This window comes from Lacerta agilis, chromosome 10 (genome assembly GCF_009819535.1).
Source record: "Lacerta agilis isolate rLacAgi1 chromosome 10, rLacAgi1.pri, whole genome shotgun sequence".
In the NCBI taxonomy this organism is placed as follows: domain Eukaryota; kingdom Metazoa; phylum Chordata; class Lepidosauria; order Squamata; family Lacertidae; genus Lacerta; species Lacerta agilis.
In genome coordinates this window covers 28,307,242-28,333,072 of record NC_046321.1, presented here as the reverse complement: position 1 = coordinate 28,333,072, position 25,831 = coordinate 28,307,242, and the positions used below count along the sequence as shown (strand labels likewise).

Below are 25,831 nucleotides of genomic sequence, written 5' to 3'. Positions count from 1 at the left end.
AGATGGGTTAATATTTTCAGGGAATTTTGGCACATTGAACCATTTCTGCCAGTGCTCTGATGTGTTAAGATTACAAATAATCTAAGCCTTTTTGCCAAAATCTTCCAAACCATTCATTGTAGGTAGCTATTTTCCCAATTGAACTTTGTTCCGCGCTATGTAAGCCTATGGCAATCTCTCCCATGTAATAGCCTCTGCCCTCGATTTGGGATGCCACTTCAGTCCAGTCCAACCCTGTGATGAGTCATAAATGAGACACAGCTGGAGTAACATTTAAAGCTACATGTTCCTCTAAAACTACATGTTCCTGTGGATTTTGGTTGTGCCGGAAAAATTTCCTTGCAGACATCCTTGCAGGCTCTCAACACTTTTCCTCCATTAAAAAAACAAACAAAAAGCAAATTATCTCAGTTCATCAGACCATGTGTTAGCTTGCCATGGAATGGATAGGGAATTATATTCCTCTCCCAGGAATAAAGAGCTGCCTCATACCCAAAACAAATGCTCACATCCACTTTGTACTTTTTCAACTGGGATTAACTTTTGGCCTGCACTTTACTCTTAGCGATGCAATCGCATGATACCTCTGCCGCAGGCTCAGACTGCAGTTGGGTCCTCCCAATGGCTTCTCCAAAAATGCAAGCTGAGCAAGCACCCAAGCACAATACGTGCTTGTTATAAAAGCCTTACATAGCCAGTTAGAAAAAATAAGCACTCTCATCGGGGTCAAAATATTTGTGAAATTTAGCGAGTATCCTTTTTCAGCTCAATACTGTCAACTCTGGCAAGGAATGGATGTGAATCTTTGTAATTTCAGGTAAAGGGCAAATCACAATCCTACTTGATATCACTGATACCACGCAAAGCTTACACATCACTCTCCCTTGCATGCCTGCATGCTCACTCACTCTCCCAGGTTTGCCTACCTGTCTAAGTCCTGTTCTCTCTTCTCACTACTTACACACAGACATGTCAGCCTCGGATACTACCTCTGCCAGTCATTCCCCCCCCCACTTGCCCTGCAGCCATGCTTCCCCCATCCCACCCCCCCCCCCGAAAAGGGTGAATCCTTGCCCTCGGCAGCTTCTCCTACAAAAAGAGGACGACATTGCGCTGCAGAATGGACCGTAAAAGACTTTGCAATCAACAATTTGGTTTGGGTGGCGAATTCAGAAGTGGGGAAGAGGTGTCAGGGCTGTTGCTTCTCCCCACCCACCCCATTTTTGTTTTTTAAAAAGAAATAAAAACAGAGACCCTAGAAGGCTGGAGAGCGGCCAAGAGCCCCCTCTGGCTCTGATGCACCTGTGTCTTGTTTTGCACCTTGGCTTGTTGGTGGCAGAGGGGAGCGGGCAGAGGGGGAGGGAGGGGGGAGGGCTCCACCAGCTCTCAGTAGTCCTGGGCTTGGTACCCCTGTGCCTCAGCATCAAATGCATCTGCCGAAGGGGCCTGCTGGTACGTCCCCATGCTATCTATAGTGTCATCCTCGTTTGTGTAGGGAGCGTAAGGCATGCCAGCCTCCTGGCTCGGGTCCGTGTAGTCCTGGGAGAAGAGGGCTGAGTCGGCGCCAAGCTGGTATCGCTGGAATGCCAGGAACGACTGGCCCACCTTTAAGGGAGGATGTGGCAGTGCAGGAGAGGTTTCCGGAAGGAAAAGGGCATTGGGGGGGGGGGCGGGGAGAAAGGGAAGCATACCAAGGAGAAACAAACAGAAGCCGGATTAGTAGTGGTTAGTGCACAAGACATTAACTTAGTGCATGAGACATACTGGAATTAACAAGTTAAAACGCAAATACATCCTAAAGCAAGAAGATTTGGCACACTCTAGAGTGAGTACAAGTTCAGGAAAGAAGCCACAGAGAGAGGAACTGGGGAGAGGAACTCATTTCAGTGGGAGATGATTTGGCAGGCTTGCTTCCACAACCTGTTGTGTGTATCTCACTGTCGTCATGAAAAAGCCTGGCAGAAGCAAGGCAGCACTAATGTGGGTGTTCGAATTCACCACACAGAGGGCGGCGTCTCTTTCTGGGATTGGATGTGCTCGTTTAGTGCACACAAGTCCTCTACTAAGCCTAGGTTTGTTGAGGGCTTCAGCCCAGGCCAATTTCCTGCTCATTCAAGGGGGTGGCAGAATCGGTGTAGGGCTGGGTAGCCAGTTTGGCAGCATCAGCATGGGAACGACAGCAGTGGCTTGGAGGGAAAGATGTCTGACTTTTCTAAGGACTTGCCCTGGGTGACTACGGATTAGGGATCGGAGGAAGACTGACATTTTTACACACGCACACACAACCGCACGGCCGATTAAGGCAGCTGTGAAGAGGCCCGGCTCCATCACTAAACCTTCGTTTGTGCAATGTTGTTTGGCAAAACAAAGTGTGTGGAGGTGCAGGGATTGTGGCTCTCCAGCTCCCCTCTGACACAGGTCACACCTGCACCATAGGTTTAAAGCACACTTACTCCACTTTAACAGCCATGGAGAAGCCTGGGAACTGTAAGGATGCTGGAAATTGTAGGTCTGTGAGGTCAGAGTCCTTGGTAAACCACAATTCCCAGGATCCTTTGGGGGAAGCCATGACAGCTAAGGTGGTACAGGAGTGCTTAAAATTGCTGGTGTGGATGTGACATAGCCACCTTGGAGATTGTGCCTGGAGAAGAAAGAGCCAAGAGGACATGAGGAGAAACAGAAGTTTGATTTCAACCCATTGTGGTTAAACATATTAAGATAGGACTGAGGCAGAGAGAAAGGCACATGGGTGTTATTTGGCATTAGTTATTTGGGGAGAAGGCACAGCAGAGAAGGCACAAAAGAGGGAACCCTGAACAGTACGCAGGTGTACTTTGAACTATTTAAGAGCTAGGGGATAGGTGAAGCCCTCCACGATTCCAAGGGGTGCTGGTGGTCTCCCTCTCTCTCCCTCCCTCCCTCCCTCCTCACCCCATCAGCTGCACAAATTGCATATCTTTTATTCCTCTTTCTCTCTTATCTTCCTTCCTGCCCCTGAGATCGAAAGTCAGAAATACTTTCACTCCAAAATTTCCTCCCCGATATGCCCATTTTTAACGGGGACTGGGATTAGGGGAGCACTGGTGGAGAGCTAGGGAACAGTGTGTTGTATTCTTCCTGAAAAGTAATTTCTCCGAGTCTCCGAAAGGCCAGAAAGGTCTGGATGCCCTGTAGGGAGAGAACAGGAAGGAAGAGGTGGGTGGGCGTGAGAGAAGAGAGCTGGTGAAGGAACGTAAGGAAGGCCCTGGAACTGAAATAAGGACTCCCATGGAACAAAAGGGGAAGGGTTTCTAAGGTCTCTTTGGCAGAAGGGAAGGGCTGGAGTGCCGCTAGAGGGCCTCCTTTCACTCTTGGCATTATTGTCTCAAGGTTGAAAAAACCATATAGTTGTCAAGGGCAACCGGCCCCCTCCCTTCATCCAGAGCCAGCTCACCTGGTAGGGAGCAGTCACTATGCTAGTTTCCTGGCAGGTGGGCTGCTGCCTGGAGGTCTGTGTGGCACAAATCCAGCAGGCTCATCTTATGTTCTGATGACCTGCACTTGGTGTGCAGTTTCTGCCTACATCTTTTCTTTGGGTTTCCTATGTGGTTGTGGACTGTTAGGTTTCAAAGAGATGTGGGCAACTAAATGTATGGCCGGTGAAACTGTCCAACATTTGTTTTTTTTTCTGGCCAATGATTATTTTGGCTCATAAGGTGAATTCCTAGTTGGTGGAGCTGGAGCCTGAAATGAAGGAACTGCATTGCATCTAGTAAGACTGGAGGCGGAGAGAACAGGATGGTCTGCGAATGACATCCATAGCTTGCTAGCCAGGTCTGGGCCTGTATTACTCACCCAGGTGAAGACGGAAAAGAGAGAGAACGTAATGGCTGCTCGGGCGGCATCTGCTCCTTCGTTCAATGGGTTGTTTTCTTTCTTTGAAACACGCCATTGGTCAGCCAGGAAACAAAAACTGACAAACCAGAGGAAGGCCCACAAGCCTGTGAAAAACCACCATCAAAAGGAGAAGGAAGACAAGATTTAAGTGAGTCTGAAGGTGTTGCATTCACCCAGCCAACAACTACCCTACAGCAGCCACCCCAGCCACCTGCCATCTTTATTTGCATAAAAATTAACATGTGCATTATTTATTTATTTATTGCAAATCTGGGTCAAAGGTCCAATGCACTACCCCCACTAGTAAGGCCAATGGGTCTATCCACTTAATTCATCGGGCATCAAAAAAAAAGAAGCGTCAATTGCTCATTTATTCTTGAAATGCAGCATCTCTGCAGAACTGAGCCATACAATTAAACCTTGTATTTGGAAGCTGAAGGATGAACGGCTCCAAAATCAACTGCAGCAGGACTCCAGACTGCATACACAGCTACTGGGCTCTTGCCAAAAGCCCAGGACTTGTTTGTTTGTTTGTTTTAAAGGAGAAAATGTGTCATTGAATCTTTTCATACTTTTGAATGGTCCCTGGTATGACCTGGTTGCTGGGCTTTATACCCAGAGGAGTTGTACATGCACTAGGAATGCACAGAAAAGTAACACCAGGAAGCAGTAAGAAAGAAAGAAAAAACACTCTAGAAATACAGAAACAGAGCCTTGTGTATGATGAGACAGACAATGGGCTGGACTTGTTAGCCTGCTTGATTTCAGTGGATCTACTCTACATATTACTAAGTCTAGCTCCAAACCAATATGTTTTTCAAAGCACTGAAGGCATTTAGAAGAGCGGTGGCTGCCTATGGTGTGTAAACCTCACTCCCACATCCTCCACTGGTAAACAGGTTTTGCAGGTTTTAGTATTTCAAAAGAAACGTATAGGTGCACCATAATAAGTGGAATCTCTGAAACCACTTTCAGCTTCCTTCAAAGCTATCTCTGTCTCCAGTCTTAAAGTAAGAGAGACTGCACAATAATAATAAAGCTCAGCATTCATATTGTTCTTGAGAACTTACAGTATGAAGTACTACTGCAAGGGGTATCCAGCCAACTCACTCAGATTAGGACCAGTTAATCAATATGGACTTGTTTAAAGTTCATAGCAGAGGCCAGATTTAAACCGGGAACTTCTTAACTCAGCCTCTTATTAGCTCACAAGCAAGTGTACTTACTTCCAAGTAATGATGGCTAGGAGGAATGAGCTATTAAGTTTAACATTTGCTTCCATCTATTACCCTTCACTGTGTCTGAGTGCTCCTTACTAATATAGTCTCCTCCTGGCTGTATGCTACCTAGCTGCACTAAGGAACTTGCTAAATAGGAAAGAAAACTGTCCCTGGATAAGCTTGCAAACTTAATTACAAGCAGAATAATGAACCAGCACTGAGCCAGTGTCCCTTTCACGCTGACGTCATTAACTGCAGGAGGGCTATGTCTAGAGTCCAGTTTATTGAATGAAGAGGATGTTTTAAGAACGAGTGGACAATTTACTTAAAGGACAATAAGAGAAACAGTTTGTAACGTTAATGAAATAATGTGTGTTGCCTGCTAGCACTTTTGATTTATTTCTCAAAAGGCACCATCCTATGTTGGAAATCAAGTGCTTTTTTACAAATCAGTCCTGTGTATTATTATCATACCTAAGAAAGACATGGGTATTGCCAAGCTCCTTCTGGTTTCTTGGAAAACCCATAAGGTCCCCGGGCAGATTACAATAATATATTAATACAGCATTAAAACCAGTTAAAACAATTTACATCAGGAGAATAGGGTGGGCCAATGTATATCTGTCAAAAGTCAGGATAAACTGAAAGTGGGGAGTGTGTGTGTATGTGTGTGTTCATGTATAGTCCTTTTCTATATATTTATATATTTACTCCTTTCTTTTTATATAGACATTTATTTATTTAAAACCATGTTTTCTTTGGGATTCACCTCTTGCAATGAGACTGTTTAACTCATTTATATTCATAGCTGGAAGTTGGGTGATAGAAGGCCTAAGAGGTAGAGAAGCGCTTTTTGCAGTTTCCAAATGGCATTCCACGAAACCATGAGGATTTCTGGATCTTTGTCAGCTCTTCACTGAGAAGATCAGTAATCAAAACAAAATAAAAAACAAAAAAATTCCTTCCAGTAGCACCTTAGAGACCAACTAAGTTTGTTCTTGGTATGAGCTTTCATGTGCATGCACACCTCTTCAGATACACGAAAGCTCATACCAAGAGCAAACTTAGTTGGTCTCTAAGGTGCTACTGGAAGGGATTTTTATTATTTTTTTATTTTGTTTTGACTGTGGCAGACTAACACGGCTACCTCCTTGTAACAAGATCAGTAATGGCAGGCTGGTTTCTCTGAAAGGTAACTTGCTCACCACTACCAATTTTCCCCTACAATGCACAGCCGGAAAGGAGCTCTAGGGTCCAACCCAATCCAATGGGCATTTTTACCATGTTGTCAGAATCACCTGCCTATTTGTATGACTGATGCACACAGAGACAAAGGATGAATGAATCATAGCAAGAATTCACACACACGAATTAGAACTAGGCTTAAGAAAGAGAGAGAGAGCGGAGCAAGAAGACGCATACAACAGGCTAGAAATAATAAGGGAATCACAGATGAAGAGAGAACTGGAGAAAAGCATCAAAACAAGAAGATCTGCATTAATTATGGAGGGGATGGGAGAGAAAGAGCGAGAGCCAGAGAAGCCAGGCATACAAAAGATGATGTGGTTATGAGCGCAAGGATTTTCCTCCTGGCTCTACAAACCCTACGGCTGAAAATATTAGGTGCGCATAAGCTGCTCCAGCTCTGAAACCTTGCAGCGGTTTTCTGTTCCACTTCAAGGATCCTGGTGGCTGCATTGGCAGACTATTCCCTGTGCTGAGAGAGAACTGCCATCACAGCCCTAGGCTGACTCTTGCCTCTCTGCTCCCCCATTGCACTTGCATTTCAGTTTGGTTCTTATGGTTCACAAGAATCAGAAAATAACTTGGGCCTTGACAGAGTCCTTTGGAGCCCCCAGAAAGCACATGGTGCACTGGTTGCAATGGTGCTTTAATTCGAAAGTGACTTTGGATTCATATCTGTTTTGATTGGGAAAAGGTCATCAGCAATTAGGAGGTAATTCTGCAACCCAACATACCACCACCCTGCACTTAAAATATCTGGAAATCTGCCGTTCTCATTTCTGATTTTGTCCAAGAGCTCTCACACAAAATATGAAATTTCTAACCGGGGGCAGGGGAACAGGGGATGGAATAGGGAGAGGGAGTGATTGCAAAACCTCTCAAACTACTTTTATTCATTACAGAAACAAGCCCCAAACAAACATGTAACTCCCCTGTAGGCCATTTTGCCTTTCTCTGCAGGAATTGGTGGGTAGCCGTGTTGGTCTGCCATAGTCAAAACAAAATCGAAAATTCTTTCCAGTAGCACCTTAGAAACCAACTGAGTTTGTTCCTGGTATGAGCTTTCGTGTGCATGCACACTTCTTCAGATACCTGAAGAAGTGTGCATGCACACGAAAGCTCATACCAGGAACAAACTCAGTTGGTCTCTAAGGTGCTACTGGAAAGAATTTTCGATTTTCTTTTGTCTGCAGGAATTATTTGTGTATCTTGCTTACATGAACATGACCAATCAATGATCATTTTGTGAGTTAATCTTGACTCACTGGTGACCTTACTAATGACAGGTGCAAACTACTGAGCCTAAGACAGTCTTGCCAACTAGTGCAGTGCAGCATGAACTAACATTTTACAGTTATTCTGCAGGGGCAGATCCTGACCTACGTGGGCGTCATTTAAATCAATTTGTTCTGTACAGATATTGATCCTTGTCCTTGAGCACGGAAGAAGTTGCAATGCAGGTCAAGTGGCTTATTTGAAGACAGGTCAGCCAGGACATGAACCAATTTGCCGTCCGTTGGACAAAAGAACATATACAGAACTGGTCAGGAAACAAATAAATAGGAATGTATGGAGCAGTTTTACACTTGAGACCCTGACAGCAGCCATCTCAGATGCTTGGGACAGAACCTAGGACCTTCTGCATGCCAAAGGTGTGTCCTATCATGGACAATTTTGCCGTCAGGAAAGGGCTTTGGGGCAGAGATCTAAGGCCTCGTTCAATAGAATGAGCAGCTGATCCCTTCCCAAATGCAGCACGGCTGGCTTACCCTATTATGAACCATTAGCATCTAAATTGGAGGACCATAAAACCAGTTAAATCAAATCTATAAATTACCTAACTGCCCCATTAACCACTGAACTAGGGGTCCTCCTCAACTCGACTGGGTGAAACAGGAAGAAAAACCAATAATAAAAACTGGAAGGGGGGAATGAAGATGATGGAAAAGAGGTAGAGGCATTTCCAACTGTGGCGGGTTATCAGTAAGTTTATGAAATAAGACATGCCTCCGTGCAGCCCAGTCCTAGGCGTCATTACTAAGCCACTCTGTGGACAGTGAAACATACACTCTGCAAGAATGCACAGGACTGCAGCCTCGTTCACAAAAAAAACCATGGTATAAACACACCATCCGTATGGAAACCCCTGCGGTACTGATCCACTGGAAAGCTCACCAGAAACACCAATATCAGAGAGCACAGCTTTCTTGCGGTCCTTGACGCTGCTGATCTGTGGAAAGTAGACATCAAGCGCCAGGTAAAGAAGGCAGCTGAGGAAGGCAAGGACTCCCACGGTGATGCCATAGTTGCAGGCGTTCTGGTTGCGATTGAAGATGCAGTACTCTTCCTTTTCATCCGGCCGGTTGACGTAGCCTTCGTTCACAATGCCGCCAAACACAACGATGGAGAAGAGCTGGGTGCGGGGAGGCGAGAGAAGGGTTTAGAAGATTTCACTCTACATGCTGGGGATGCAAACCAGCCAGGCAGAAGCACTTGTAAAACCCAACCCATTTCAAAGGAACAGAATTCATGTAATTTATTCAAAATAATTTCTAAAGCCTTTAGTAATCCCCCCCCCAATCTCTAAACAGTAAGGTAAAGGGACCCCTGACCATCAGTTCCAGTTGCAGACGGCTCTGGGGTTGCGGCGCTCATCTCACTTTACTGGCCGAGGGAGCCGGCGTACAGCTTCCAGGTCATGTGGCCAGCATGACAAAGCCGCTTCTGGTGAACCAGAGCAGCGCACCGAAACGCCATTTACCTTCCCGCGGGAGCGGTACCTATTTATCTACTTGCACTTTGACGTGCTTTCGAACTGCTAGGTGGGCAGGAGCTGGGACTGAGCAACGGGAGCTCACCCCATCGCGGAGATTTGAACCGCCGACCCTCTGATCGGCAAGCCCTAGGCTCAGTGGTTTAACCCACAGCACCACCCGCGTCCCACTCTCTAAACAGTACACTGTATTATAAGATAGTTAAGACAAAAATGCAACCCTAAAATGAATAAAACAGCCCATAGAACAGGAATTCGGAAGGTTCAAACACATAAGACAGGGTCTGAGCTTATGGTGGAGGGAAAGCTTGGGCAAAGTTAAACCTAGCTAAGACTTAAATATGCTGCACAGTGTGGCTGGATTGTACCCCAGGTATTTTAATGCACTATTTTAGAAGCTCCCTAGATCTGAACAGCCCCTCCTTGCTTTCAGCCATCGCTGGTAGCTAATCCAGCTGGAAGATGCCTGAGAACGGAATCAGTGTTATTTCTAAGTCACCCAGAACTAGTAATTCACCATCACAATTCAAGCACCCACTCAGTCTTCCACCTACCATCTCTGCAATCTATTTTCCCATCTGTTAGCTCAGTATTCCTGCCACCACCTACTTTCCTTTTCTTTGCCGAATTTTACGATTACTACCGCTGCAGTTCTCCACTCCCCATTCATTTATTTAATGCTAAAACACACGGCAACTATTGCTGCGTGGTTTTTTGTTTTTTTTTAAGTCTGCCTAGCGATGGAAAGTCATCAGCCTCAGCATCAGGGACTGAGCAGGAGCAGGGACTGAGCAACAGGAGCTCACCCCGTTGCGGAGATTCGAACTGCTGACCTTCTGATCAGCAAGCCCTAGGCTCTGTGGTTTAACTCACAGCGCCACCCGCGTCCCATAAAAGGTGGTATAGAACTCCTTAAATAAATATGCTCAAAAGCGGAAAAGAACAATCCAAGGTATACCTTGATATGGAAAGAGTCTGTTTCCAGAACCCAGACAAAACTTCTCTGAGCTTACAGAATCCAACACTACTGATAATGGTTCATCCACACCTGAACTAAGAAGTCAGAATTGCTCCACTCAACTCTGGACTGCGGTTTTCTTTCCTTTTCTATTCATACAAACACACAGATTGGAGAAGGGAGAAAAACTGTGGTCCCCTTGAAGTTGTCTGCCTGAAGCAACGGTTTTCTAAACCCTGTTTCTAGCAATGAAAAATGATCTGGCCAAATAAATAATAGTAGTAGTAGTAGTAGTAATAATAATAATAATAATAATAATAATAATAAAGAGAACTTCTAGCTATTGATTGGGAGCAGAATGAATTGGCTGTCTGCCTCCTGACCCGATCAATGCACATGGGAAAGAAGAAAAACCCTTCTCCCAACACGCACCGGATCAGGAGCCTGGTGAAAGTGAATACTGTACACTGTGAAGACTTTAAATTCAGATGAGGTCTGGGGAAGAATTCCAGTGTCCAGAAGATGCAATTTTAAGCACCCTTTACCATTTTAACTGCCCCCCATAGCTTCCTTACTCTGCTTGCCAACTGTTTTTGGAAAATATTTTGCATATCCATCTATTTCCCTAAAGCAAACTGTTATGGTGAGGTATAGTGGTACCTCTGGTTACGAATTTAATTCGTTCCGGAGGTCCGTTCTTAAGCTGAAACCGTTCTTATCCTGAGGCACGCTTTCGCTAATGAAGCCTCCCGCTGCGCGCATCCTGGGGCAAAGTTCGCAACCAGGGGCAGCTACTTCCGGGTTAGTGGCGCTCGTAACCTGAAGCATTTGTAACCAGAGGTACCATACCTTTAGTTACGAACTTAATTTGTTCCAGAGGTCCGTTCTTAACCTGAAACTAGAGGAGTGCTTTTGCTAATGGGGCTTCTTGCTGCCGTTCTCATCCTGGGGCAAAGTTCTCAACTCGAGGTAACTCTTCCAGGTTAGCGGAGTTTGTAACCTGAAGCATTTGCAACTCGAGGTACTGCTGTATTCTCCTTGCATTTCCACCTCCAGAAATCAAGGCCTGCAAACGTGCAATTTCCCCCCTTCTGGCCCCAGTAAACTGAGCAGTTACTGTAGATGAACCTTCTGAGTGCCATGTGATGCGTGCTGCATGATACCCATTTCGAGCAGGCTATTAAGCCCTCCTGAGTATCATGTGATGCCTCTTCCACTCACCCCATTAACGTTCCTTGAGCACCATGGGAAGAACTCTTGTCATTCTCCCTCGCCATCCTACTATGCCCATCTTGTTTTTCGGTTAGGCTCTGCCTGCCTCTCTGCTCCCAGCCCTTAACTGACCATGATTCCACCACGTCAGTCACGAGGCTGCTACAATATCTCCCTTGCTGAAATTTTATAAATTGAGTTATGAAAAGGAAATTGTTCTGTTACATAATATTCCTCGCTGGATTTATAATCAAATCTACCCCGGATGGAACAAAGCAAAAGCTTTTCTTGCATTTGAAGGACCACTTGCCAAATATAGAGAGAGTTCCAAGTTCACAGCAAGAAAAATGAGGAAGCTGCTGGCTACAGATTATCCAACTCCCATTTCATTTCTATTCAACCATTCACAGCTGCAAGCTTTGGGTACCTCCAGAGAGCCAGGAACGAGATTATTTCTTCCTTTGCGTACAGTATTCTTATTTCTTACTTCTTTTATAAAAGTAAAATTATTTCTAGCCTAATCCCTCAGGATGGGATAACAGCCATTTTATAAATATAAAGTAATATAATCAACCATACATATAGATTTAACATTTGATGGTTAACACATCCTTATAGCGTTTCCCCACCACTGAAAACAAAATGTTAAAAAAGCTGTCAATCACTTCTGGGTGAAACCCTTGCTCAGAATTTAGCAGATCTCTTGGAAAACGAGTTTCAGACTCAAAGAGCGGCTATTAAGCATGTAATGTTTTAAGGGTGATGAAAGCGTTTGGTAGCAGTTCTGCTGTTCTATAAGCGGACACACTTTTATTAGAAGCAAGGGTATTCTTGGGTACTTAGAAGCACTTTGGGCAAAGGCCTTGAATTTCCATAACATTTCCATAAGCCAATTTAGATGTATAGATGCCTCTGGGAAATTAAGACGGTGGGCAGTTTAGGGTCTCATTAGCACAGTGTCCAGCCACCCTACAAGCAAAGTAAAAAATATTTTTATAAAGGAGAGAGGAGAAGAAGTGATAGGAAATATGGGGCCCACCACAAAAGATCTGGGGTCTGGGCCACTCCCTAACGACATATAGCGTCGTATCTTGGTTTTAAACACCTTAGTTCTTGAACGCTTTGGTTGCCGAATGCTGCAAACACGGAAGTGACTGTTCCGGTTTGCAAACTATTTTTGGAAGCCGAAAGTCCAACGAGGCTTCTGGTGGGCTGCAGGAGTTTCCTGCAGCCCATCAGAAGCCGCTCTTTGTTTTTTTTAATGTTTTGGAAGTCGAACGGACTTCCGGAACGGATTCCACTCGACTTCCAAGGTAAGACTGTAGTATCAAAAAGACCTCAAAGGCATATACACCCCAAAAAAGATGCCAAAAAACGAAGCTTTTATTGCTATCAGAAAATTGCTGCTGGATTAACTGTTTTAAGAAATGATGTTATCCATTATGCACACAGAATCAGTCGAAATGCCCCAGCAAAGCTTCACACACGCCTCCCTGATAATACGTCTGAGCCATCACCTGGAATAACCTGTGAGAGAGAGGAAGCGAGGTCAGATTCCAGCCCTAATCCTGCTTTTCAGATTTCTTAAGTTACTCCACTCTGTTAAGTACATATTTTTTAGAATAGAAAGAGAGCAGAGCCAACCCAAGCTATGCTTTTCAGAAACGTCTATGCTGCATCCATCCAAAATTGTGCCATATGGACTTTGAAGATAAGAGGATTCAGTATTACACCCCCAGAGACATGCTTGGTGGCAGAACTGAGCACGAGCGCCAAGAAACTCAAGCAGCAGGAGCACACTGGCCAGTTCACCACACGTTACAGTCACTCCCGGAAATACTGAGGTTACCCAAAGCAAGCAGGTAACTTGTGAGTGGCATGCATCAGGGCAACTTTGATCCAGACACATGTACAACAGCCTTCCGAGGTATGCGACTGCTGCAACAAATGCCAGCATGGAGCCAATGCAGGGCAAAAGTCTGGGGTTCCACTTAGCAGAATGTGCAGAAGGAGCCTCAAAGACAGCTGGGCTGCCTTGCAACATTTGGAAGGAAATGAAGCAACACACATTGGCACTGACTGAAAACTGTCCCCTCTGCTGGCGAGCCCATGAAATCCAGAGTCAAAAATTACTTCGCTGCACCACTGCTGGTATGTGGAACCACCATAGTTCACACGTGGAGCTGCCAGGAGAAGGCAGGGTTAACGCAAGTTCCATTTCTCAATCTGAACCGTTGCTCTTCAAAGCAGTTAGTTGTTTTGGATATATTTAAATACCTCCTTAGTACACCCCTCAAACAGGCGAACAGTAAAAGCATTTCATCACCCGCAGAGAGCAAGCAACTGAACTGCAGCAAACTGATAAGGATGTGAACTGCTGCCTACTCTCCTTCCACTGTTTGTTCCTTGCCTTTGAATGGTATTTACAAGCTGCTGCATCTGGCCCCTATCCCCTGCCCACTCCCCCAGCTTAACTGCTGATCCCACAGCATTAGCTGGTTTACCTCCCGCTGGAAGAGATCAGCACCAATGAAGGAAGCACACAGAGCCATTTCTGTTCCCTTGGAGACTCATCTGGAACCATGACTGGATCCCAATGCGGTAGCCTTTCAAAGGCCTGGTCTAAGGCTACGTTTACAAAGGCAGCTGCTTTACTGTGACCCACCCCTTGCCAACCTGAGACTTTCCAGATATTTTTGGGCAACTCCCATCAACTCTAGCTGGGACAGGTGTGCCGGCAGGGGCTGGTGGGCTTTGCAGTCTGCAGAGCACCAGGTTGGGAAAGGCTGTGTTTAAGCAATCTTTATCACACCTAGCCAGAGAGAAGGGGGGGGGGAACAAGGAGGGAGCATGTAAGGCAGTCCAAAACCCAAGTCTGCTCTTGTACCTTTAAGAGTTGCTCAGAAGAACAATTTCTACCAGGCAGGACTTCTATCATTGCAGCTCTAAGATGGAAAAAGGCACAGCTGGGAAACTGTTCTTTCCATGCAAATCTGGAAGAGACAAGAGCCCTGTGGACCTGTCAGCCATGGGGAACAATAATAATATCCCTCTCCGCAGAAGAGATCTCTTGATTGTGAGTTGCAGGGAGGGAGCAGAGCTCAGTGGCAGAACACATGATTTGCATGCAGAAGGTCTCAGGATCAATTCTTAGCTTCTCTGGTTTGAGCAACTGGAAATCAGGCAACTGAGAAGACCCTTGCCTGAGCCTCCGGAGAGCTGCTACCTGACTTCCTTCCTTCAGCACAGCTAACATCCTGGCATGCTGAACTGTACAACCTAACCCAGTGGGCTAGATCACATGTGAGGAACCTTTGGCCCTCCAGCTGTTGCTGAACTACAACTCCCATCATCCCAGGCCACTGGCCATGCTTGCTGGGGCTGATGGGAGTTGTGGTTCAAGATTTGGAAGGCCAAATGTTCCTCACTCCTGGTCCAGATGTACAGTAGACTGGCCCAGTGTAAGGGAGATGTTAATGTCCCACAACTCTCATCATCCCTGATTATTGGCCACACTGGTTGGCATTGATGGGAGCTTTAGACCAACACATCTGGAAGGATCTGATCTGATCGCTCTGCTGCTGCTGTTCATAAAATCTCAGGGAAGATTCACACAAGTTGCCCCTATATCCCCGGATAGCTCCAGCTGGTGGGATGCAGGAAAGGCATATAATATTTCTGAAAAGCATTGCAATGTTTTCTTAATAGGCTGACTTTTGTGAATGGACAACAGCACAAGACATATAGCTGGCAGAATGCTTTGCAGGAAAAATAAGACTGCAGGCACAGTTCCACTGTTGCTATGGATGCTAATGACCCATACACCTGCCTTGGGCAGTCCTCAAGGACAGTCATTACCTGGAGACTTGTCTGCCTGATTTCACTAAAGCAAGAGTCCCTCTCAATCCCCCTTCTTTTGTGTTGATCATTCCAAAGTCAATGTTACTCATGGAACAGAGTCTGCTTTGCTGCACTCTTTTTTAAATCAGAGAACCATCAACTTTTATTGCATCTGATGGCAGTCTGTAAGCTGATCCATATTTCTGATACAATGCTAAATGGGGTACTAGGTTCAGACACTAAGAGAGCTCTTGGACCTTTAAAGTTTTATTTGTGGTAGGTGTAGGATCTCAGCAGGCGTGGCTTCTCCTGTCTCTGCAGCACTGCAAAAAGCAGAGCCTAATGAACTCCAACAATGTACCTGCAACTCAGGATAACACTTCCTGCATCTGATAGAAATAAACTTTAAGTCCACGAATCCTTACGCCTTGACAAATTTGTTGGCCTTTAAGGTATCACAAGACGACATGTCATTTCTGCCTTGTGTGTAACCAAAGTCCTGGCTGGAGGAATCCTGAGCTCTGGACCCAATAACCGTATGCTTAGAGAGATTTTGATGCCATTACAAGGGAACAATGACTTCTTTGCTATTTATTTTTTCAAACAAAGTAAGAACTATCCCAGTGGGTATATGAAGCGGTATTTGTCAAATACAATGATCCTGAGTTTTGAATGTTCCAAGCTTTCGTTGGGGAATATTTTAGAACTCTCAATTTGTTGTTTTTATTCCACATTTCCTGCAAGAAATTCAGGATGGCAAAAACAGTTCGATTCCCTGCCCATTTTATCCTGACGCTTTCCCCGTGAGGTTGCTTGAGATAAAACCTGGTCCAAGCTTTCTGGCAGAGTGGAGACTCTGAATCTGGGTCTTCCACTCCTCCCCTTGCACCCCAACCATTGCAACACAGTGGCTCCCTTGCTCCAAAAGGGTGCTCCACTGCCACCCACGCCCCAATGCTCTGAAAACATTTCAGTGAAGCAGCCTTCTCCAATGTGGTGTCCTCAAGATGTTGTCAGACTACAAGTCCCATCATCCTTGACCACTGGCAATGCTGACTGGGGGTGAGGGAAGATGTAGTCCAACAACATATGGAGGACAGCAGGTTGGAGAAGATGCCCTGGATTGATGCTTAAAACTCACTGGGATCATTGCGTTGCTTAACAATGCTTGCTGAACCCATCAGTGTCACTAGGTTGTACACAAAGCTCCACAGAGCTCCTCCGGAGCAGATTTGGGTGGGTGCTACAGAGAGGAAAGTCCTGTTCCACCAACAGATGTATCTTGTACTAGCAGAACAGGCTATTGCACACCACTTATACTCTTTACTTTTGGACTCATGATGCCTCCCTCTTCCATGTGATGTCATTCGAAGACATACTTTGGATCTTTGAATTTTCCTTCACATAAAGGGGAAGTTCATGAGGGCGATATGAAGGCTTATGTTGCTTGGAATGTCCGACAATGTTTCTGTTACTAACAGGGCAATCTTTTCCATGTCTACTCAGAAGTAAATCCTATCAAGTGCAACTGGACTTAGATAAAGATTTGTTGCATGCCGCCCCAACCTCTGAGTGGCGCAAGATGCCGGGGGTTCCAGGCGCTTACTCAGGGTTTGTGTCTCTTTTTGGAATGAGGCACCAAGACTGCGGTATCATTAGGTTATATGGTTCATTTGTACAACCTGAGCCTATGATAGAAGGCTTCATAGCATTAACACCCCAAGAGGGTCATGCTTCTCACATAGCCACAGCCTTGGATTCAAACAGAAATTAGGCATGGCGCTCTCTCTCGCTCTCTCTCTCTCTGTGCTGTTCCAGCTTCTAGCTCCCATAACTCAACTCTCCACTCTGGCCTTTTGTCTTTCTAACTAACTGACACTTGTGGAAGGGAGAGGCCCACCATTGGTCCTCTGGCACAGAGCCACTCCATTTGTTCCCTTAATGACCCATACTTAGTGGGCCATTACTATGCTGGCTTGGCTATTCCAGCAATTGTGCTGGATCCAAGAATTAGAAGAGGGGCTCAGGCATACTGCTTACCCCCCCCCCCCACAAAAAACACCTCATAACAGGTGCAAAGGATTGCAACCAAGAGGTTCGGTTCGAATGCAACAGTCTCACAACTTTAACAAACATTCTGTGTTTCTGCATATGTTGCTTGAAATAACAAGGAGTACCTTTCCTGCCACAACATGCTACAAGCTCACATTTTATTCACAGTACAGCTGCCACCTCCAATCTTTCTCAGCATTTAAGCTTCATGCATGAGCCCTTCTCATTTCGGAGCACTTTCTCTGCCATTTCCCGAAAACAAACACAGCATATATCCCAATTTGCCCGATGATTCGTCCCTCCGTGCTATTTCACTCTGAGCTGCAATGAAAGTTCAGCTCTGCTCAATTTTATACACAGCTCTTACATTTAAATACTTCCAAGTGAAAAGGGTGGGTTTTAAATATGGCTTGGATTCTTTCTTCCTTTTTTTGAAAAGCACTATTCTGCAAGCAGATTAAACAAAAACAAAAAAACCTTAAACAGGCAGCAGCTTGTTAACAATCATTACCATACAATTATTATGATTTTCCAGACAGCCATTTTCCTACTCACATGATGCAGTTCCTGTCAAAGAACTTTTAGATGAATGCCCAGAATAAGATCTCCTGAAACAGCACATAATGCTATAATAAAATGTGAATGTGTAACCTATAAAGCTACAGCTTGCTCAGTGCCAGATATATGGATGTACCCAGAGACAAATTGCAAAATGGAGGGGACGGGAGTGATTCCTGTAGATCATGTGACAAATAAGGCTGCCAATCTTTTCTCTGCCAGAGCTCCCATGCCTATTTTAACATGTGCAAGGCAGGTGGAGGAACATTTTCCTGATAGTAATGGGGAAAGCGCTATGGGGAAGAGCTTATCAACTCTGCCCTTTGCATCACAATTCCAGGCTTCCTAATTAAGTTCCACTGTGTGGGGCTTATTCTCAGGTAAGGCTCCATTAACACAAAAAGACAACAACCCTCTTCTGAAGATTAGGGGCCATGTTGTGTTTAATAGAGGTTGGCAACATGACAACCACAGGTACAAAGGGGCCCAACGAGGCCTTTCCTTGCTCCCAGACGGTTGCCACCCCTGTTGAAATTAGGCATGAAGGATGTATCCTGTTGTAGCCAGTGGAATAAGTGGCAGTTTCTGGGGTGCCTGTGAGCGTTTCTCTAGTTTGCAAATACCGGTATGCACCAAAAGGTTGCCAAAACCTGCATAGCTTCTCCAGTTACACGGAGTTGTCTTATGTGGTAGCTTCCTTGAACATATGCCACTTCAAAAGGCACTGCGTTAAAAAAACAAAGACACACCACAAAGCTGTTCAATTATTATTAAATGGAAGAGTGCAGCTGTTGGTGAACAAAGAGCTCCCCAGGCAAACTGGAAAACCTGAACCACACGCAACAGGCACACCTCACTACAAGGATCTTGCTAGCCCCATTTTGATTTCCACACTCAACACTGCAGAAGGTGGTTTGGAAGGCAAGCCCGTTTCTTCCTATGACTTCAGCCAACATTATTTTTGCTCGTGTATAGCCTTACATGCAAATTCGGAAAGGTAAACAATGAAAACTTGCCCTCCCAGATAGCTTCAAAGCAAGAGTTGTTTGCTTGTGTGTGTGTGTGTGTGTGGCCTTAACAGAAAGGCTACTGGGAGCAGTGGTATACCACTGGCCATGAGCATTCGCATTTATAAGTTAGTGCCATAAATAGTGGCTGATCTATCTGAGGCTTAGAAACAGCCGCTTGCCTGCTTGATCACCTTCAGCAAGGTAAGAATTACCTCCAGGTGACCAAGCAGAGAAGCATTTGCAAATGTGAAAATGTGTTGGTTAATTTATTCTTGTTTGCTGAGGCCATGAATGTTCTACAAGTGACTTATGAAGTTCCAATTGGTTGTACATAAGGTGCTAATTCACTAAAAAGAACCACCCTCAGTTAATTAGGCAGCACTTCATTATTTTAAAAGAAGTTATTTTAAATATTTATTTAATGATTTTAATGATTTTAAATACTGCAGATCGCCTTCTTACGATCCTGCTCCTCTCCCACGCAGTAAGGAATGTCTATACTAAGGTAATTCCTGCTATGGCATAAATGTGCATCATCAAAAAAATGGAGGGTTTTTGTTTTGCTTTCAGAACTATTTTTGGTCATAAGTGGACTTGTGCAGATCTAATTCACTGATTAAACCAGTATTTCCCAACCAGGAGCCATATGGCCCCCTGTGGGGCCCCAGGATATTCCAAGGGAGGCACAGGTGAAAATCGCATAAATGGGGGCCCACAGCACAAGGCTAGGTGGCCACAGAGGGAAGTGAGAAGTGATGGGGGGAAAACCACATTTTTTAAAATAAAAAAATCCTGATTGGCTGGCTATTTGCTTGTCCAATCACAAGCGGGTAAGGGGACAGCCCACCAGGGCCTAACGCTCCTTTTTGCCATGTGCATTTCTTGGATCGGTGCCTTTAGATGTTGCCAATGGGCACTGGGCGCGTTGGCATTGTCAGCCCGGCTCTGCAAGGCACAGGATGAAATCCACCAGTGCCTAGCCGAGTGGGGTCCCCTGGTGCAGCTGACTTGCATCTAGTAAATAACTAGGTGTCTACTCAGAAGAAAGCTGCACTGAGTTCAGTGGGCCTTACTCCCAGGTAAGAGTGTGTGGGACTATAGTGTCTTATCTAGGCAGCCAGGGCTCCTCCAGATGACAAAATCTTTTTGCACAAGGTCAGTGAGGATCACTTGATTTTTAAAATTCTCCCATATATACAGAACTCCCCATGTGCCTTTTGGACTGTATCTGTAGGTTTCACCCTCTGTGTCAAATAACTGGGGCCAAATAAGTGTTGTTTACTTTTTATAAAACAATGAAGATGGATCTCCCTCAGGAGGTTCTGGATTCTCCTTCCTTGGAGGTTTCCAAGCAGAGGTTGGATGACCATCTATCGTGGATGCTTCAGCTGAGTTTCCTACCTTGGAGTCCCTTCCAGCTCTGCCATCTATGTTTTCCTGCTTCAACAATATCTCATTATGTTCCTATCATTTTATGTACCGGTAATTGTATTTTGTATAAATTATAAAAATTATAAATAAAACAAGTTCTGTTTACAAACAAAACATTTAAATAGCTACCTTTCTACTGGTAGGTGTAGTCAATATTTTTGTTGGGCGGGGGCAGAACCTTTGATTTGTATTGATTTGTACTGACTTTTACTTATTGGGGGAGCTGCTGCCCCCTGTATTCCCCCCTGGCTACACATGGGGGTGCCACAGGAAGGAAACAAGGTCAGAAGGGATACATGGTCAGGAAAAAGTTGAGAAACACTGGATTAAACTAAAAACTATACAGTTAATTAAAAGTATATTTCACGCCCAAATATAATCTCACCTAGCATTCAGGATGTGCAGGTGTAACAGAAGACAGGTTTCCTTTCTTCTAAATACCACTTAGGATATTGAGCCCTACTTTCTGTGGCATCTTATCACTCCAACAGTGTTAGTACCATCAGCATGGTAATATGTCAAGGCCTGATCATTTAAAGATGCAGCCTGAAACATATTTATACTTGGAAGTAAGTCCCATTGAATTCAATGGGGATTCCAAACACAGTTCGAATTGGACTGCTGCCACCAATAACACCTCACAGAAGAGTGGGGCTATTTTTGTATTCCTGCTCATGGGCTTCTAAAAGCTGCACTGCATCTGACAGGTGTAGCATTAGGGTTGCCAAATGACCACGAAAATCAATTTGGTCTGCTCCTATGCAGCTTGAGGTGCAGAATAAATCCCAGCATTTGCATGTTTTTCACGCGATGGAGAGAAAACGCTACCACTTTTTAAATATCTGCACACCAGGTTATTGCTAAAGGCACAGCTGCAGTGGCTGGTTGAGAAACTGGCAACTCTGCAGAGTAGCTGTGAAGTCACTATTAGCTCAAAATGCCTTTAATTCAGTGTGCAGTCTTTTCTTGCAGACCTTTGCACAATTACTTAGTCCTAAGCCTCACTGAGCCCAGTGGCGCTTAATTCCAAGTAAGCATACATAGGACTGGTCTGTTACTGTTATTTTCTGTCCAGCAATCTTTGCCCCCCCCCCAGATTCTTGTGGAGATTTGAGCTCTACAATGGCATTCTAGAAAAAGTGCCAGGAATTTCAGAAACTCTTTCCTGTCTTCTTTTAGTCACTACTGTTCCCAGCTGGAGATTCCTTAACTATGGATAGAATGGGAGTACAAATCTCCCAACTTCTGCATCCATATGAGTTTTCGTATAAACAAACAAGACTTGACACATCAGAAATTTGCAAATCGGATGCGTCTGCACATCTAACCATTGAGGTATCTCATTATTTTTCTTTGAGGGCTAGGGTTAGGGCCACACTGGGAATCTGTATAGGTTGGCTTGTTTTGCTTGTCATGAAGCTCATCTCGAAGGTGGAATGCTGCAGGTACAGCCACAACTGATGGATATATTGTACCTATATGGCAATGTATTGTTCCAGAAGCCCCAGTAGCGAAAGACTCAGACCACTCCCTTGCAGTTCATGAACTACATCTGGAGGTTCTGGGACTTGAAAAAACTGAACTTAGTTCTTACCTTCCTATTTCTGAGCCCTCCAGATGTTTTGGACTACAACTCCCATCAGCCCCAGCCAGCAAGACAGTGTTTACCTGGCAGGCACCAAGTTGGAGATGGCTCCATTAGCAGGCATTGCTACTGCATTTTCAGCCTTGCCTTGCCATGAGGATTAGAATGTGGCTTTTAAAAAACAAGCACTTTAAAGTTCTAAAATGTTGCTGCAGTAATTTTGGGGGGGGGGCAGAAATAATTAAGTTAAGAGTCTGAAAGTTCTGGAGACAGCATGGAGGGTACAAATTCTATTCCAGCCACCACTGCAATATACTTGAGACCAAAAAAAAGAAAAAAAAAGGGTTAACAGATTTAATATTGTGTGCCTCATCTGTTAAGCACTTCAAACTTAATGGAGAAAGGTGGGATTTATTTCACCATGCAAAGTTAATGTACCGAGCACATCTCTGAACATATGACGGGGTTCAAACATGTACAGCTATATTACTATGTACATTGCCTAGAAGCAATTCCCACTGAACTCGGTGGAACTTACTCCCAAGTAAGTGTGCATAAGCTTGCATTGCAAGTGCAGTTGTAACCTACAGTACACGAGTGAAAAATGAGTTACAGGTGGGTAGCCGTGTTGGTCTGCCATAGTCGAAACAAAATAGAAAATTCTTTCCAGTAGCACCTTAGAGACCAACTGAGTTTGTTCTTGGTATGAGCTTTCTATTTTGCTTTGAAAAATGAGTGAGAGGCACAAAGACTGAACTTTTACCATATGAGAGAGAAGAACATTCAAATGCGGGAGGAATGAGGCTCTAAGTTTCTCCATCTCTTGACCTGCTCAGCTAAGTCAGTACTCCCAATTCCTGAGATTTTCAGTCCTATGCACATTGAAGTAAGCCCCTTTAATTCAATGGGACGTACTCCTAGGCAAACATGCACAGGAATGGTCTTTAAGAGTTTTCACTATTCTGCAACTCACGTGTTTTTACAAAGCAAAGTAACACACTATCACAAGACACTTCCAAGGTCAAGGTGCAGTGGACAGTTGGTGGCTTTGGGGAAACAGGAGGACATCCAAGAAAATTTTGGATGCTGTGTTTCTTTCTGCAGCTGGGAAGTCATCTGATTTCGTGAAGGGAGCCAATAAGGTGATATTCTGAAGCAGAAAGAAGCACACTGCAGAAACCCTCTCTCTTCTCCTGTACTTGGGAAGCCCTGCAGTAACAGAATGAAGTCACAGCTTTAAAGGGGAGAACATTCTGTCCCAGATTATCAAGGACAGAAGAGTCCCATCTAACGTCATGTCAATCACAATTGGGCCAGCGCTGTCACCTGTGCTCTTTGCTGCTTTGCCTCATTCAAGCGTTCGCGCAACAGCAAAAAAAGGTTCTTCTACCACATCATGTTGAATTTCACTGGCGGATGTGAAAGCCAGGAGATTACTGCTAGAATGTCTTCCTCCCTTTGGTTCGAACACTAGCATACAGCGCTGCAAAATGAGCCCAGGCAGACACACCAGCCCACCATATTAATCCCATCTTCAGGGCACTGCTAGCAATTCTGCAGAGCTCCTTCCTCCTTCTCTCATCTCCAAACATTTTCCCCAAGTCACTTGCAGTCAGTCAGGCAGCACAAGAAGGGAAGGGGCACCAGCAGCCGACAGAAAAACAGGTGGCAAGCACACTGGTTGTGCTTGGTGAGGCTGCTAACTCTCTTTTTTGCACAAAAGCAACAACTATTTGGAATATGGGGAGGGGGATAACCTCTAGAAAGGTGGGATACAAATGTAAAAGATAAATGCTGTGCTTGCAAAAGGTAGACAAATAATGGGTGAGATGAACAAAACACTTGAAGGCAACTTCCTGGGCTAACCTTAATGCAGGGGTCAGCAACCTAAGGCCCATGGGCCGGAAGTGGCCTGCGGAGGTCGTTTGACCTGCCGAGGGATCTGACCCCTGCCTTAATGGCTTCAATGGGAGAGCTAAACTCTTCCTACACCATCATCCCTCGCAACAAGAGATGCCCTGTCCCTATCCAACATTCAATCTCCCCCTCTCTCTCTTTCTTGGCCTACTGGGGGAGGGTGAGAAGAAGGCACCTCACCTCCAAGATCTGCTTTTCCTCACTGTGTCCTCCTTCCCTCTCTCCCTACAGACTCCTACAAGAGACAAATCTCTCTTCCCCCCGCCCTACAGTATATTGTTTGCAGCCTGCTCCCTTAATCCCAGTGACCTTCTTGCAAATGCTCCAGGCACACACGGGGCTGCCATGGCGAAAGTGTCACAAGATAAGCGACCTCCCCACCCCACCCCGAGGGAGCTGCACAACCGAGAGAGCAGCCTTCCTTCCCTCCTCTTGCTGACGGATCCCACCAGCTCGCTTCCTCCATCACACATGCACGGTGTTACATAAAATTTGCTACACGGTAAAATTGAAGGTGGAGCGGGGGGGGGGGATTTGGAAGAGGAGGAGGACACCACGCATTTGCACCCTTCTCTCCCTCGCCGCCGCCCCCCCCCAATCCTCTGTAAATGAAAAAACAGGAACCAACTGGAATAAATTAAGGGAAGGGTTAGGAAAAGGGCAGCTGAAAATCAGCATCACTTTTGCGGTTCTCTCCTCCAACTGCCCCACCATTAACAGCTCAACGCGCAGGTTATGAGAAACTCTCCCATTTTTTGCATGTTTTGATTAACATTTAATAATAGCAGCGTCAGGTTTACGAGGCTGCAGGACCGGCTTAGCCATTTCCATCTTTCAAAAGAAGCCGGCAGTAGTTTTGGAGGATGAAAGGAAAAGAAACAAGTGAGAGAGGGAGGCTCCAATACAGAAGGCGGCTGGGAGGGCGATGTTTCCTAGTTTTCCAAACGCTTCACCCGGTGGGATCTGGGCAATGGAGAGAGGCGGGGGAAGGGCGCTCACAGTGCCATTTTGCACCTTGCTTGCCGGGCTAGCTGTGTGCTCCACAACACAAACACACACAGAGCGCCACATTGCAAATATTGCCGCCCCGCCGCCACCAGAGCAGCTGACTAGAAGCGACGCTGCACTCGAGACGGAAAACGGGAGGTGGAAGAAGCAAGCCGAGCTGGGGGCTCCATGACAGCGAAGACACAGCCTCGCTCCCATCTTAGAGGTCACTTTGGGCAGGCTGCGTTGCAGGATCCGCCCCCCCCCAGTTGCCCGCTTGGCCGGCACCCCCACCCCGCGATCTCCTTCGCCCCACGGGGGACAGGGGAAGCCGAGAAGTGGGTCCCCCAAATCCAACCACCCGGCGCTGGGCTTTCCTAATCTTCCTTTCCACGATCTCTCGCGCGCGCGCGCTGGGAAGGACATTCCTCCTCCTCCTCCTCAAAGCCCCGCTGAGTGTCATCTAAAAGCTTGCCCTGGGTGCTCGCTCAGCGGGATAGGGATCAACCCCACAGCCAAGCCAAGCCCGCCCAGGGCTCTCTGCAGATCTCTCCATCCTCGCCGAAAGGGCTTTCAGACGTGCCGATTGCTTTGCACGTGTTTTTGTTATTTTCCACGCCAATGGCCTGCCCTCCCCCGCGCGGCCAGGGAGGCGTCCTCCGAGTCCTTACCCAAGAAACCATCCGGAGGATCGTGTGAGGTTGCCGGATGAAGGTCTGAGGATCAAAGGCGCCCCCGGCTTTGCCAGCTCCATACGCGCCCTGTTCCATCCTGGGAGCGACCCCGGGGCAAGACCCGCCGCTCTGCTGGTCGCTCTGTCTGAAGCGAAAAGTTTATTGCACTGGCGGGCCGGGGGTGCTTAGGAGAAGGGGAAGGGAGCCAGCCCGCGCTGCCCGGCAAGGAGGGCGCGCCGTGCAGGGGCAGCCTTAGCGGAGGCAGTGGCGCAAGGGTGGTGTGCGAGGCAAGTGAAAGGCTAGCTGTGCATGGCAGCCCTGGCACCGGCTCGCCGCTCGCTCACCGCCCCGCCTGCTTGCCTGGCTGGCTGGCGATGGAGGAGAGAGCAATACGCTCGCAGCCAGGGCACCAGTGGCAGGCTTGGGCTCAGCGGCAAGCCAGGCGCGCTCCCGTTTTCGCGGCAGTCATGGGGCTGGCGCGAGCTTCGGAGGA

At 46.1% G+C, this 25,831-nt stretch overlaps 1 protein-coding gene across 2 annotated transcripts; it reads right to left on the bottom strand.

The window, feature by feature from the left end:
* Nucleotides 1-1,234: 1,234 nt before the first annotated feature.
* SYNGR1 (synaptogyrin 1) lies at nt 1,235-25,831 on the bottom strand. Of its 2 annotated transcripts, none has more exons than XM_033162257.1 (4): nt 25,336-25,831; nt 8,517-8,754; nt 3,835-3,980; nt 1,235-1,605 (listed from the first exon to the last, which is right to left on the bottom strand). In XM_033162257.1, the coding sequence occupies exons 1-4, from the start codon at nt 25,432-25,434 to the stop codon at nt 1,387-1,389; spliced, it is 702 nt and encodes a 233-aa protein (XP_033018148.1). In that variant the 5' UTR covers nt 25,435-25,831; the 3' UTR covers nt 1,235-1,386. The 2 variants fall into 2 exon arrangements, with proteins under 2 accessions (XP_033018148.1, XP_033018149.1); XM_033162258.1 differs by lacking the exon at nt 1,235-1,605 and adding an exon at nt 3,031-3,168 and having other exon boundaries at nt 25,336-25,828.

Excerpts from the sequence above, each read along its gene's own strand:
- SYNGR1 (XM_033162257.1), bottom strand. The coding sequence starts at position 25,434 with ATGGAACAGGGCGCGTATGGAGCTGGCAAAGCCGGGGGCGCCTTTGAT. Across the intron at positions 8,755-25,335 it reads TCCTCCGGATGGTTTCTTGG|CTCTTCTCCATCGTTGTGTT; the intron begins GTAAGGACTCGG and ends CCCCGCACCCAG. Across the intron at positions 3,981-8,516 it reads CTCTGATATTGGTGTTTCTG|GCTTGTGGGCCTTCCTCTGG; the intron begins GTGAGCTTTCCA and ends GGTTTTTCACAG.